Source organism: Panthera leo, chromosome D2, assembly GCF_018350215.1.
Source record: "Panthera leo isolate Ple1 chromosome D2, P.leo_Ple1_pat1.1, whole genome shotgun sequence".
NCBI classification, from domain to species: Eukaryota; Metazoa; Chordata; class Mammalia; order Carnivora; family Felidae; genus Panthera; species Panthera leo.
The window spans coordinates 30,518,210-30,533,839 of NC_056689.1; the positions used below are offsets into that span (position 1 = coordinate 30,518,210).

Genomic DNA, 15,630 nt, shown 5'->3' on the forward strand with positions numbered 1-15,630 from the left:
TGGGCTTTTCCTGAATTATCTCCCACCTGTCCTTCTGATTTCTACCAACAGTCCAAACCAAAGGACAGCGATAAAGAAGGAACTTCAAATTCCACCTCCGAAGATGGGCCGGGGGACGGATTCACCATTCTGTCATCTAAAAGCCTCGTTCTGGGGCAGAAGGTAATAAAGAGAATTGTCATGTGCTGCAGTAAAACACTGTTGCATTTTTATAACCTACCGTTTGCAGGCAATGATGTTTCCTTCATCCCTCGTTCCCCTAACACGAATTTCACTCTGGTCTTGAATTATTCACACTTACACTAAAGAGCTATGGCAGCGTCTACATTGTGAGAGTAAACAAACGCTTTAGTGCCGAGAATTATTCATGCCGGCGCCGGTCAGCCAAAGGTAAGCATAGGCCATCTTCCCGGTCAGACCATAGAATGGCATCGTGGCCGGGAACTCCCCAGCGCCCCACTCATTTCTGCGCCTGCCCCACACATCCTTAGCTAACCTTCTCAAACGACTCTGGGAGGCCAGCCTTGTGTGTTTCGATGTAATGTATCAGGGCAAGAAAATAGAGATCTACGTTTCCTGAATATCCCTGGTGTTAGAAATGAATCATTTGCCAATAATTCAGTCTGCTTGCCTTTCTGGAATGCAGAAAGAGGACAAGCGGGCTATACATCTGAACAGCCTTCAGCAGCATAGCAGCAGCCCAGACGGACATGCAAATAATTCATTCCCACTAGCATACAGTTTACGGAGCAGACAATTTATCTACCAAGTCAAATGGGGCTGAAATAAGATACACAAGGCAACAGTCAGTTAATCATACCTCTGGTGGCTGAGTGTTCACAGCCTGATAATAGGATGCACTTCTAGAGAAGCCATTGGGAAGAGCGTGTTACAAAAGAGTGTGTATGTGGTGGGTTCCTAATTCTTCACTGACGAAAGCAGGAAAGCAAAGGTGTGGAGCTGAAGTCCCCTCCAGGGGCTGGCCGCGGTCGCATGATAACTGGCCTTCTCTGGCTTGTCTCAGGGGAACGGAACTGTCACGCTCGCACGGGGAGACGAGGGAAAATGTTCTGCATTCCGCTCAGTTATGAGCGCGCAGGGCGGCCTGTCACAAGCGTAGCCCTAAGAGTGTAGTCCCCAAAAGGCAAGGTGGCCAGACATAGGCAGGTTGGAATCCTAGAGCCCGCCACTATTCTCGAGCCAGGTCGTCGGCCACACGTTCCTGTCCCCTGCTCTGGGAAGAATGCAGGGACCTGAGGGGAGCCGGGGAGAGCCATCCCGGGCTTCCCTGGCGGGAACTGCTCAGACCACATGCCACCGGACACCAAGGCCATCTGGACTGGGAAACGGAGGCATAAGCTAGAGGGAAAGGAAGAAACAGGGAGGGCCCATTCCTGCTCCCGGAAGGGGAGGCAGATTTGATGCTCAGTGTGACAGTCAAATCCACTGGGCTCAGAAGAGCTTCCGGAAGACCAAACACCCCGAGACGGTCGCTCCCACCGCGGCCCTTTATGGTGACAATTCAGTGTAAATAACTGAGAGAATTAACAGATGGGAGGTAAAATATGAAGACTTTTAATAGGACTTGATCTCTCCCACACTCTCCGTCTTTCCTTCCTGACGCAGCTCTCCCTGACCCAGAGTGACATCAGCCATATTGGCTCCATGAGAGTGGAGGGCATTGTCCACCCAACCACAGCCGAAATTGACCTCAAGGAAGACATAGGTAAGGTCCTGAGAATTCGGTAGAGGTTCCAAAGGCGAGCCCACTGTTCGGGCAAGTTCTTGTCAAGTTGGCCGTGGTCGACCAGATCTCCTCTACTTGGGGGACCACATCACACTCCGTCCTTTGGGTGTAATTAGACGGCACTACCAGAAAGTAACTAATTTTGTCTTTAATCTGGATATATTTTTGAAGTGTTCGCGGACGCATCGTGTAAAAACAGATCGTTAGTGCACAGCTTGACGAATTTTCCTCCCAGTGAACGTGTCTGTGTAACCGGCACCTTGATCATGAAGCAGAACCCTATCGGCGCCCCAGAATCCCCCTCCCTCCCCCATCCCTCGTACCATTCCCTCCACGGGTAACCGCTGTCCTGTCCCTTCCCAGCACAGACGGCTGCCGTCTGTTCTGGACTTCATATAAATGAAACCATGCGGTGTGTCTTTGTTCGTGTCTTTTGCTCGACTTTGGATCTATGAAACACGCCCGTATTGTTGGGCGTGGTTGCAGTTCGCTCATTTTCTTTGCCGTGCGGTATTCCACTGTAGGAACACACCAGAACGTGGTGACCTTCTACCATCGACAGCGTTTGCGTAGTTTCTACTTTGGGCAATGATGCGTAGTGCTGTAAACATTGTCGTATGTGTTTGGGGTAAACCTCCCCATTTATTTTGAGCCTAAAAATTAAGAACACCTTCGGTAAAAAGGAAATGGACATCTGGAGAAAGTTGTCTGTGAGGCTGTGTGTTGAGTTACTTTACCGGTGGATCGCAGCCTGTCTCGAGGGTGGTGGAAGGGAGCTGTTCCCCGGGCGAGCTGGAGGAACAGGGAGGGCTAAGCTCTCAAGGGCACTCGAAGTAATGGCATTCTAAATGGTCACCACCTTATCCACTTTTACAAGACAGAAGTGCCTTAAACCCTCCATTGAAAAAAGTAAAGAAAGTGAGCAAAAAAGGTCTTTATCCCTGGGATTCAGGGCTTGGGTCTCAGCCCCGGGTTGGTAGGACTGGTGGCGGGGGGAGGGGGGGTTGCCCAGGCCACTGGGCTCACTTAGGTGTCCCCAGGGGCATCAGAGGCCACTTGCTTTGCTGAGAAGGAGATAGGACAGCCTCGGTGCTGGGGGCAGGGTGAACCACAATGCAGAGAAACAGGACTTCTCTTGTATATAGAAACTGTAAAACTTCCTTCTTCATTGTTCAGACCCAGCCCAGGCCTTGTCAACTGCCCTGAACTCCCCCACTGTATGCAAAGACTCCCCCCAGTAGCCTTAGTCTTAATCTGCTTCAAGTGCTATTCTATCATTTCTAGAGTTTGCATTTCTATATCAGGAAAGCAATCACGATAGTTTTCTTTTTTTAAGTGACAGGGTGGTAATAGGATACAAAGAACACCGATAATGGGGCAAAAACTCAGATCGCAGCAATGAGGCTTCTGGGGTCAGGATGGGTCTGTGTCCTAGATTTTACTCATTACCTCCGAGCTGTGTGACTTTAGGCAGATTCCTCAAGCTCTCTGAACCTCACTTGCCTCCCCCTATAAGTGAGGATAACCATAGCACCCATGTCATAGGGACAGCGTGAAGGTTAAATAAGGTAACACACGGATGAGGCTAGCACAGTGCCGGGCTCATAAACATTTGATAAGTGACGGTCTTCTTTTTTTATTGTTGCTGTGCTGTTTAGAAGGGGTCCCTCCTATCATGATTCCATTTTCCACGACCATCACCCAAACCAATCACCCCCTGCAGATAAGACCCTGATTTAGTCTTTTTAAAGCACTGTGTGTCGTTCCAGAAAAATTCGAGCATACACAAAAATAACGGAAGAGCATGACGAAAACCCCATACACCCAGTTGCCCGAGCCTGCTCTCATGCTACCCACCCCCACCCCCCAGACGTCATCGTGTCTGTGGGCTCTTCGGAATGATCAGGGCTAGCATTTCGACAGCATAATTTTTTGACACGGTACCATCATCACAGCTAGAAATAGTAATGTTGTCGAATACTGGTCACTGTTCACATTTCAGTTGTATCACAAATACCAATTTGTGTTTTTAATTTTTTTAATGTTTATTTTTGAGAGAGACAGAGTGTGGGGGTGGGGGGGCGGGGGGCAGGGAGAGAGGGAGACACAGAATCTGAAGCAGGCTCCAGGCTCTGAGCTGTCAGCACAGAGCCCGACGTGGGGCTCGAACTCACAGACCGAGAGATCATGACCTGAGCCGAAGTTGGACACTTAAACGATTGAGCCATCCAGCGGCCCCCAGTTTATTTTTTTAATGTGTTTGATTCAGGATCCAAATAAGTCCACACATCACAATTAGCTGATGAATCTCTTATAGCCCCTCGGTTCCCCTTTCATATCTTTTCCCTCTTTCTCTCTCTCTCTCTCTTTTTATTTCCAGTTTATTTTTTGAAGAAGCTGGGCCATTTGTCCTGTAGGGTTTCCCAAGTCTGGATTTTATGGATTACATGCTCCTGATGCCATTAAACCTGTTTCTTCTCTGTTCTTCTTATAAATTGGTAGTTGGATCTAGAGTCCTAATGAGATTCAGGCTCAAAAATTGGGGGGAAGACTGTTTGGTCAGTGATGGGATATTCTACATCAGGAGGCAGGTGACTCCCACTGATGCTCCTTCTCCAGGTTTGTCCGTTCCTTAGGGGTTGTGTGGGTGGGAGCCATATCCTAATTCTAGCATTCCTTCCTTTCTTCACTGGAATGCTTCCATAGAGAGAAAGTCCCCCCATCGACATTTCAGGTTGCTTTATGCTTGGGAGTCTTTGGGGAAGAGGGTGGGCTCGCCTTGCCTTTTACACGCTCCCATCTGGCCCTTGGCCCCAGTGCATAGTGCAGGTGCAGAATGCACCTGTTTCCGATGCTTCTCGGCATGTATGGGGCCGCTGGCTGCGGGTCCTGGCCTTCTCCAGGCTTCTGTGACCCAGCAGATCAGCACTGGCCGGGAGTCTGAAGGCCAGGAAGGAGACTCTGAAGGCCCAAGATTACCATTTCCAAATTGTATCACTGAAACCCAAGCACCTTGGTGAAGAAATCCCCGCCCCTTCCCAGCCCCAGTGGAAACTGACTGCTGGAACAGGCACCTTTCCTCCATAACCCGCACAAAGCCCTGCGGCTCTCCAAATATGCCTGAGGGTGCGGGTGGGGAGTGGGAAGCTCCCTCACCAGCTCCCACCATCGTAACCGTGAAGAGAGAGAGCTGAGACTTGCCCCAGACAGTGCGATCACCAAGTTCATTAGAAGATGAAAACACGTGGGGGGAGAGGCCTCATCCCCCACCAAGGGCAGCAACCACCTAGCGTGGACAAGATGCCCTACGTCATCTCGGAGGCATGAGGAGCCCCAGCGCCCAGATACGGGGTTCCTGCTGGCCAGAGGTGGAGTCCTGCCATCCGTTGGGGGGGTCCACTTGGCCTCCGCGGAAGCACAATCCTGAAATACCGAGTTGGGAATTGTCCTAACATCAGAGACCCAAGGGCTCTCCAGTCAGAAAGGTCCTTAGAGGGGTGCCTCTCAGAGTTGCGTGTTTCCATTGAAAACCCAGGCCCAAGTTGGTGGAACACCACCGCAGGCTGCCCTGGCCTTGTCTGGCCTCTGCCCACCAGACTCACTACACACAGGTGGTGGTGAAATGGGATTGGGACCCCTGGAGTCTGCACCCAGAGGTTCCTGCTGTCACCTCGGGCCCGGCGCCAGGCTTAGGACCCGGTGCATGGTCTGTGCGATGCGCCCCGGTGTGGGCCTTCGAATCACCAAGGCACTGAATTTAACAAACACAGCGTGCGGTCCTGAACCCAGAGATCAGAACACCGGAGCCGCGATTTTTTTTAAAGTTCACCTTTAGGGGTGCCTGCGTGGCTCAGTTGGTTAAGTGTCACTCTGGGTGTTGGCTCAGGTCACGATCTCACGGTTCCTGAGTTCGAGCCCCACGTGGGGCTCTATGCTGGCAGCTCAGGGCCTGCTTGGGATTCTCTCTCTCTCCCTCTTTCTCTGCCTCTCCCCTGCTCCCTCTAAATAGATAGATAGATAGATAGATAGATAGATAAATTCACCCTTAGTACAGCATAGGGTATATAGGTGATGGTATTGTGACCGTGCTGTATGGTGACAGATGGCAGCTACAGATGGGGAGCACAGCACAATGTGTAGAGTTGTCCAGTCACTATGTTGCACGCCTGAAACTCACGTAACATCGTGTGTCCACTGTACTTCGATTTCTAAAAATCACCTTCAGGATTCATGTCGTGAGACTGCTTATGGCCAAATCGCCCCTTAAAAAGGCCCTTTGAAAGAGTTTGCTAGAATCTAAGCCCTGCTGGACAGAAGCCCGGAGACCCCTGCCAGCAGGGACCGCTGGCAACCTGACTGCAGAGTGAGATTCCTGCTTTGCAAGTGCGGTTGGTTATCTGTTTTCTGGCCTACTGAAACTATGCGAAACAGTGTGACCTTGAAAAGGACAACAGCCATGGCTTCCCTTGTTCTCCGCAGGTAAGGCCTTGGAAAAGGCTGGTGGGAAAGAGTTCTTGGAAACGGTAAAGGAGCTCCGCAAATCCCAAGGCCCTTTGGAAGTCGCCGAAGGTAAGCGCGGCGTGGCGCCCGTGTTCCCGGCACCACCTCGCCACCCTCCCCGCCAGCGCCACGTGCTTCGCGCATGATCAGTTTGCCGAGCAAAATAGGCCTCAGCGAGTCAGAGAGTCGGCATCTCGCAGACAACTCGCGCAGGCCCGCGTACATCATTTCACGCACTCTGGGGACGACAATGGGTCTGGAGAGTTCAAGGCAATTAGCATCAGATCACCCCAGAATGAAGCTGTTGGGTAACTTACACTCATCCTGCTGTCCTACCATCACCACTGTCCAACCCCGCAATTCTTCTGTCACCCCCAGTGGTGACTCCCTTCCCCCTCCGCCAGCCCCTGGCAACCCCCAGTCCGCCTTCTGCCTCCATGGATGTGCCTGTTCTGGACATTTCACGTCAACAGAATCACGGGCCATGTGACCTTTGGTATCTAGCCTCCCTGACTTTATATAATCTTACCAAGGTTCATCCACGTTGTAGGATGCATCAGCGCTTTGTTCCCTTTTTAGGGCTGAATAATATTCCATTGTGTGGACCCATTTCATCAGGTGGGTTGTTTCTACCTTTGGCTCTTGCAAAGAGAGCTGCTGTGCGTGAACACTGTTGCCCAAGTTTTTCAGGGATATTGGGTAACTTTTTGACAGGTGGCTCCAACTTCAGATCCTTGTCCCCCCCCACGTGCGCACACATCACCTCCGGGGACCGCATACTCCGTGCCAAGTGCTGTCCCGATGCCGGGGCTCCGAAGGCAATGAAACCCACTCCTGCCCTCAAGCACTGGACGGTCCAGGAGGAGAGACAGACAACATAAGAGGGGCACAGGGAGGGAGCCATGCCCTCTGGAGCTGGGGAGGCTCCAGCGAGGGTGTAAGAACCCCTGGGGGCAGGGACGCTGGGCGGTGAGGGCATCGTGTGTGACAAGGCCCGGGTCCTGAGCCAGCATTTGAGAGTTTAAGCTGGGCCCTGTCGTGATCAGATCTGTGGCCAGAAAAGTAACGGGGCTATGTGGGATTTAGGAAACAAAACAGATGAGCTCATGGGAGGGGGAAAAAAGAGAGGGAAGCAAACCAGAAGAGAGTCTTAATGATAGAGAACGAACTGAAGGTTGATGGAGGAGAGGGGGCGGGGATGGGCTAAACGGGCGATGGGCACGGAGGAGGGCGCTTTTTGGGATGAGCACTGGGTGTTGTATGTAGTTGATGAATTACCGAATTCCACTCCTGAAACCAATATCGCACTGTATGTTAACTAGCCAGAATTCAAATAAAATTTTGAAAAGAGAAAGGAAAAGAAAAGAAAAGGGGCTTCCAGTCAAGAGAAAACATGAATCTGCTCTTTCTAATTGCACCTACCACGCCCCATACATAGAGCAATGATAGAATTTCACACTTAAAATTGTGAGACAGAGCCGCGTGGAGATGTGAGACAACCATTCGGGCGGGCAGGGGCAGAAAGGCGGGACGCGGCAGCAGCGGGGAAGGTCGAGGCCGCAGGCCGCCGGGCCCCAGGTCCAGTCACGAGTGGGGGAAGGCCTCCAACAAACTGCGCCAGGGTGGGAAGGAGAGAAAACTAGCTGTTCTGCACAGGGTGGGAGGCTCCAGTGCACTTAGAAACAGAGTTCCAGAGGCAGAAATAGAAGCTAGAGAAGCAGTCTTTAAAAAATCATGGCTGGGGGCGCCTGGGTGGCTCAGTCGGTTGAGTGTCCGACTTCGGCTCAAGTCATGATCTCATGATCCGCGAGTTCGAGCCCCGTGTCGGGCTGGCTGCTGTCAGGACGGAGCCTGCTTTGGATCCTCTGTCCCCCTCTCTCTCTGCCCCCACTGCTCATGCGCGCGCTCTCTCAAAAATAAATAAAAAACATTAAGTAAAAACACATTTTAAAACAACATGGCCAAGGGACACCCGGGTGGCTCAGTCAACTGAGCATCCAACTCTCAATTTTGGCTCAGGTCAGGATTGCAGGGTCCTGAGACGGAGCCCCACGTCGGGCTCCGGGCTGAGCGCGGAGCCTGCTTGAGATTCTCTCTCTTTCCCTCTCTCTCTCTGCCCCTCCCTCACCTGTATGTGCATGAGCTCTCTATCTCTCTCTCAAAATAAATTAAAATAATAATAATAAAGAAGTTCAAAAATCAAGAGAAACCTGCAAAGCAAGCTGAGGGGAAAGGCAGACCACGTAAAGACCGTTCTGACCACAGACTTCTCATCAGCAACCGAGGATTCTTGGATGGGAAAGAAACGGCTCCAAAGCCCCCAGGGGAAATACCATCGACCACAAATTCCACACGCCGCTCTGTTACTATTCAGGAGGTGGCGCAAAAGACACCGTGTTCGGACACACACAAGCTGGGTGGCAGAAATCACAGGCCCTTTTGCTGCAAGGCCCACGGGAGAGAAATGAATCCAGAAGGAAGGGGAAGGCTTCAGGAATAATCACGAGCTAAGAAAGTGGGGCAGGTATGTTAGGTCCAAGCACCTGTGGCCTGGGACCCATCCGTGGTAGCTCTGTTGGAAGAAGGGATTGGTGAGGTTGAATCTGGAAGAGGGGAGACAGCTCATCAGGGTTTAACATCAGTGTGACATTTAGTTTAAAAATGCCATCCCTTATAAGACATGCCCTAATTGTATATATCATTAAGAAAGAATAAATAGCCAAGGGGCGCCTGGGTGGCTCAGTAGGTTGAGCCTCCGCCTTCGGCTCAGGTCGTGATCTCACGACTTGTGAGTTCGAGCCCCCCATCGGGCTCTGTGCTGACAGCTCAGAGCCTGGAGCCTGCTTCGGATTCTGTGTCTCCTTCTCTCTCTGCCCCTCCCCTGCTCGTGCTCTGTCTCTCTCAAAAATAAATAAACCTTAAAAAAAAAAAAAAAAGGAATAACCATCCAAGATGGGATATCTAATAGGAGACCCCACATAAAGCTGGGAATGTTCCATTCGAGAGCGAGCAAGACTTGAACCCACCACGCAGAAAGGGCAGCAAGTATGTATCTTGACCTTGACCTTGGGTGGACTGAGGGGGGAAAAAACCCCACTAGAGAATTTGAGCCATAAGCTGGTACTCCTATGGATTTGCTGTCGAATCCAGTGCGGCCCAGAAACCTCAGGCAGGGAGGTTAGTGGAACATGAGACCAGTTTGGTAGTGGCCCCAGGTGACAAGCAGATGCCACTTCTGTCTGGAATAACTCCGCTCAGTCCGGGCTGGCAGCCGTCGTAAGATGCATCCTGATTCCAGCTGGGAGGCTGAATGGGAAGCGGGAGAGATGAAGCAGAGGGTCTTTGAATGAGACAAGTCAGAGGAAACCAGCTGACGTTTCCAGTGACAGATGGAGAAGAGGGGAATCGGGCTTCGGAACCAGGGGCGCCGGAAAGTTGGCTGAGGTGCACGTCCCTGGTGAGAGGTTGGGAAAAGCTGAGGAGGAAAATGGCTTGCAGGTAGTTGCCCAGGAGCTGCCTGAGTGCCGCCTGCAGCAGCGAGAAGAGACCCGGGCCCAGACGGAGAGGAAGAAGAGAGGCTGTTGCAGGAAACTGAGGCAGAAGGAAAATCATGGTGTCAGGGAGACCAAGGATTGGCAGCTTCCCAGCAGGACAAAGGGCCACCCCGGAGCCCCCTTCAGCTGCAGTAACTCTGAGAAGGTGCAGGGCCTTCCAGAATGTGATGGCTTGCCTGAGGGAAGGTTCTGGAGGCTCCTCGCAGTGACACTGCTGCCCTGAGAGCACAGGTCTTCACCGGTGAAGGTGGCTCCCCAGGTGACACCACATCAGTGCCTTGGTGCCTCTACCAAGTCTCAGCATCCCAGTCCCCAAGATACCTTAACCCTTGTCCTGGGCACATCAAGGGAACATTCTATATCATTACAGCTTCAAGCCGTATTGTCCGTTTTCAGTTGCCACGGAAAAAGCTTGTCTTAGGATACCTTCAAAATCTAGTGTAGTCGAGGGTCTCAAAAGGGAAGAGAAGGGTTTGTTTTAATAGATTCAATGATTGATGTAATACTGCCATCTAGGAGCATATTCCTGTTATTTAAATGACTTTACATTAGGGGCTCCCGGGTGGCTCAGTTAAGCATCTGACTCTTGATATCAGCTCAGGTCATGATCCCAGGGTCATGGGATTGAGCCCCAAGTCAGCATGGAGCCTTCTTGGGATTCTCTCTCCCTTCCTCTCTGCACCCCCCTCCTGCTCGTGTGTGCACTGTCTCTCTCTCTCTCTCTCTCTCTCTCTCTCAAAAATAAGTAAACATTAGGGGCAACTGGGTGGCTCAGTCAGTTAAGCATCTGACTGACAGTTAAGCAACTTCGGCCCAGGTCATGATCTCGCCATTCGGGAGTTCAAGCCCCCCGTCGGGCTCTGTGCTGACAGCTTGGAGCCTGAGCCTGCTTCAGACTCTGTGTCTTCCTCTCTCTCTGCCCCCTCCCACTCTCACTCTGTCCGTCTCTCAAAAATAAATAAACATTAAAAAAATACTGTAAATGACTTTACATTAAAAAGACACCATTCAGCTGGTAACATGATTATACTTTAAATTTATGTAAAATAAATCCACCCAGTATGTGAAGAGCCAGCAGACCAGAGTAGAGAAGCCTCAGAGAAATTGCCCCCAGCAGTGGGACCAATGCCAAGTGTCTCCGGTTCTCTGGAGAACAGCCCCGGACTCCGGACCCGGGGACATTCTGCTCCTGGTGTGCAAATATACACCGTCATAGAGTCCACCCGGTCACGCCCCCTGCCTCCTGTATTTATGTTGGCAAATTTCCTTCACTCACTCACCCGTCAGGCGGCCCGCACCCAGCAGGGCTCTGGGAAGGCAACGGGCCGACCCAAAGGGCCACAAAGAGTGTCCACCCACCCAACCCGGCAGGTGCAGCCCTCAGTTCCCCAACACTGTGGATGTTGCTAGGAAACACTTCTCAAAAACTAGGCGGGCATCGTGTATTTCAACTAAATCTTTCTAACCAACCCCCCACCCCGCTCCAGAACGCAGCAGGCACCCGTCTATGTTACAAGCACACCCGGTTCCTTGAGGGGCACGGAGCCCCAGCTCCGCAAGGTGGGCGGCTTAGGGGAGGTAGCGCGCGGCTGTGGCCGGAGAATGGCCAGTGGGTCAGACCCAACTGCTCGGCGTGGGATCGGGGGAGTAAAAAGGAGCACGAACGGAAGCAACGAGACAAGGCTGGTGTAAGTCGACTTCACCACCCGTTTTGAACCCCCGCCCCCAGTGCGGGCTCCTCACTGACCGAAAGACAGTCCTGCCCGGGGGCATGTGCAACGGAGTGGTGCGGCGGTTCTCAATTTACGGAGGGCCCTAGACCACACACGCACGCGCACACACGCACGCACACACGTGCAAGTCCCGCACCGGCCCTACTGAGCCGGGATCCTGGGGGCCCGGTGGGGGCGGCAGGGCCTACGCATCTATTAATTAAAAGCTGTTGTATTCGTGTCCTATCACTGCTTGTGACCAGCTACCACAAACTTAGTGGCTTCAGACAACACAGACCGACTCTCGATGAGCGTCAGAGGTCAGAAGTCCACGGTCAGTGTGAAAGAACTAAGATGAGGTTGTTGGCAGAGCGGGTTCCTTCGCGGGGAAGCCGCTCCTTGCCCCTCCCAGCTTCCGGGCTGGGCCGTTCGGGGCTCCTGGACACATCGCCCCAAGCTCTGCTCCGTCCTTACTTCGCCTTCTCCTGCCTTTGGCCTTGCTGCCTCCCACTTAGAAGGACCCGGGTGATCCACTGGCGGCACACCCGGCTAACCCAGGATAACCTCCCCGTCCCACGATCCTTCACTTAATCACACCTGCAGAGTCCCTTCTGCCACGTAAGGTCACGCTCGCAGGGTCCAGGGACGAGGACGTGGACATTTGGGGAAGGCCATGCCTCAGCTGTCGGGGTGATTCTGGTGTGTACCTTTGACTGGGAGCCGTCGTCAGTAGGTGGCCTGGCCGAGTGACGGGGTGGCAGAGCACGGGCAAGTCACATCGGCTTTTAACGCATCCGTCTGCAGCTGGTGCTGACCGTCCAGAGCAATTCCAACAGCGAAAATGCACGGCCCCATCAGAAGCACAGAACCCGGGGGCGCCTGGGTGACTCAGTCAGTGAAGCATCAACTCTTGGTTTTGGCTCAGGTCATGAGCCCATGGTTCATGAGTTCGAGCCCCCAGTCGAGCTCTGCGCTGTGCGGGGCCTTGTTGAGACTCTCTCTCTCTCTCTCTCTCTCTCTCTGCCTCTCCCCAGCTGGTGCTTTCTCTCCTTCAAAATAAATAAATTTAAAAAAAGAAGAAGCACGGAACGTTGCCCAGCTAGCTGCTCTGGCTTCCCTGTCCGCACACATTTGAGAGGCTCGGGTGGGGTTCCGCCCAGCCCCCAGGAGGAAGGCGGAGACCTGGGAAATAACCCGCAGTGTTTCTCTCTCCTGTCCCAGCCGCTGTCAGCCAATCCAGCGGACTCGCAGCCAAATTTGTCATCCACTGTCACATCCCTCAGTGGGGCTCCGACAAATGTGAAGAACAGCTCGAAGAGACCATCAAAAACTGCCTGTCGGCGGCAGAGGACAAGAAGCTGAAGTCTGTGGCGTTCCCACCGTTTCCCAGCGGCAGGTAAGGCGCGCTCCTCGGGGTGGGCGGGAGGTTCGGAATGTGCTCGTCCAGCACACTCCCGGGGGCCTGCTGCCCTCCTACTTATGCACATCCAGTCTGACCATTCCAGAAGACGTGACCCAGGGCTGCCGGCCCGGCCAAGCATGTTGACCAGGGGATGGGGCGAAAACCCCAATTTCCGCCCTTCGAAACACAGAGAAAGGCAGCTTCAGAGAGGAGCAAGAGACAGTGCTTCTCCGAGAGCCAGCCATGTTCAACGCCCACGTCCCCGCCTGCTGCCCATCCGAACACGTGGTCAGAAAACACCAGGCTTGGGGCCCCCCGGGGGGCTCAGGTGGTTAAGCGTCCGACTTCAGCTCAGGTCATGATCTCATAGCTCACGAGCTCAAGCCCCGCGTCAGGCTCTGTGCTGACAGCTCAGAGCCTGGAGCCTGCTTTGCGTTCTGTGTCTCCCTCTCTCTGCCCCTCCCCTGCTCTCTCTCTCTCTCTTTCAAAAATAAATTTTTTTTAATTAAAAAAAAGAAAGAAAGAAAACACCAGGCTCGAAGGCCTTGCTACTCCAAGGGCGGTCCATGGACCAGTAACTCTGCTGTGTCGGAACGTGAGAGTACAGAGTTTCAGGCCGCAGCCTGAATCCCCGGGGGACTCGTGCGCTGCCGGGGTGGAGGGGAGCAGAGGCCAGAGGCCGAGGCCCTGGCAGACACACCCAGAGAAGGGACAGGCTGTCCCCCGGGGTCTGCTTTGGGAGTTCGGAGAAGTGATCGTTCTGATCGGCACAGACCCCAGCTGGGAGCATAGCAGGTACATAATGAGGATCTCTGTCCTCACAGGTAGCCTGCCTGTCCTCTCCTGTCACACTCGTGGCCAATGCAAGCTGTTGCTTCAGTTTTCAACACCCTCTCTCTTGAGAGATGCCCGTCTGTAACACGGGCAGGATTTACACACTGAAGATGGTCTGTTATAGTCGAGTGACGGGCAGGCTGAGAGGGAAATCGTGAGGCCTGGCTTCCCGCTGTAATCCCGTCTCAACCCAAACAGCGCTGGGTCTCCACAGCCTGGCCCAGAGGCACGGCGGGCTGAATTCTCCACGTTGCCAGGACCACGTGCCGCAAGGACACGACATCCCAGTGAGAAGAATCCCTATCAGACAGGCCCGTCCTGCACCCGCCCGCCCCAGGGGGCTTGGTGGCTGACCCTCAATCGCCACAGCGGCCGTGTCCCTGGAGGCTGGTGCCGTGGCCCAGCCTGGTGGGCAGCTCCGTCTCAGCTTGGTGACAAGGGCCCTACCCAGAGTCACCAGTCCCCAACTTACAGCGGCATGTCCATACGGGTTAGTGGAAGGCACACGAGGTGCACAAAAAAGGAATTATGAAGACATGCTCTTGAGTGCACATTTCTGCCCTTTAACGATCTGACGTTGTAAAGCAGTTTGTTTTTTTTTTTAATGTTTATTTTTGAAAAAGAGACAGAGGCAAGCGGGAGAGGGGCAGAGAGAGAAAGGGAGACACAGAAGCAGAAACAGGCTCTAAGCTGTCAGCACAGAGCCCAACGCGGGGCTTGAACCCACGAACTGTGAGATCATGACCTGAGCTGAAGTCGAATGCTTAACTGACTGAGCCACCCAGGCGCCCCCACATTGTAAAGCAGTGTTGAGGGAGCTAATAAAGCCTAGCTATGCTTAAATGCTGAGGTGGTCGTGGTTTTAAAACCCCGCTCAACTCGAGGCAGGCACCGCAGATTCGTCCAAGCAGGAGGCACTGCCCACCGGCCAGCCCTGTGACTTCGACTGAGCCAGTGTGGCTCTTGTAAAGTGGGGACAGCGTCTCCTGCCTGTCCCACTCCCAGGATGTCCCCGTGAGGACAACCAAAGACCATAGTGGCCCAACCTACACCCAGTGAGACCCCGGGAGACGGAAGCAAAGATAAGAAGAGGCCGCTTCCCCCCAACCCCAGGCTGAGAGCGGAGTTACCCGCGGGTCCCGGGAACCAAAGTAACGTCAGCTCTTCTCTTCCTTTGGCACAGAAACTGCTTCCCCAAACAGACGGCAGCCCAGGTGACCCTCAAAGCCATCTCGGCCCACTTTGACGACTCGAGCGCATCCTCGCTGAAGAATGTCTACTTCCTGCTCTTTGACAGCGAGAGCATTGGCATCTACGTGCAGGAGATGGCCAAGCTCGATGCCAAGTAGCCGCCCCGTGCCCGTGCCCGGCCGGAGGATCGAAGTCACAGGAGTGGGGTTTTATTTTGTAAAAGGAGAGAGGAAGTGTGACGGCAGGGGAGCGGAGGGCAGCTGGCAGGGAAGCGGGGAGCAGAGGCCGCAGGAGCAGGTCCCGCCCACGGAAGGAGCCCTCTGCATTTTATATTCTCGTTTCAAAGAGCCTCAGTCTGTAATTAACCAGGTCTCCACGAGGGGTTTCTTTCCATGTGTTTTCTTCCTGTTGTTTTAGAACTTTTTTAAAAAACAGACTTCGTTTTAGATTTATAGCATTGACTTTTACACACACACAAAAAAAATCCTTTCAAAATTCTTAAAACCTTGTTTCTCCTTTTTGCAAGGGAAGAGGGCATAAAAGTGACTTGGGCTTTGTTGGCTGTCTGTGTTCAGTGATGGAGAGAAGAAAATGAGAGAGACGTCCCACTGGTGCTTTTCTTTTCTGTTTTAGTGCCCCCACCCCACCCAATAATATCTGTATCTACTCCTAAAAAGATTTTGCTTCAGG

General features: G+C 53.0%; 1 protein-coding gene across 1 annotated transcript in view; it reads left to right on the top strand.

Moving 5' to 3' along the window:
- The window catches only part of LOC122202172 (core histone macro-H2A.2), a 37,042-nt gene extending 21,461 nt beyond the window's left edge, over positions 1–15,581 (top strand). Inside the window, exons 4-8 of the mRNA XM_042908448.1 lie at positions 52–162; positions 1,627–1,726; positions 6,227–6,316; positions 12,735–12,909; positions 14,933–15,581. Of these exons, the coding sequence (XP_042764382.1) occupies positions 52–162; positions 1,627–1,726; positions 6,227–6,316; positions 12,735–12,909; positions 14,933–15,098 (642 nt within the window). The 3' untranslated portion in view covers positions 15,099–15,581. The remainder of the gene's footprint in view (positions 1–51; positions 163–1,626; positions 1,727–6,226; positions 6,317–12,734; positions 12,910–14,932) is intronic.
- Positions 15,582–15,630: the final 49 nt, after the last annotated feature.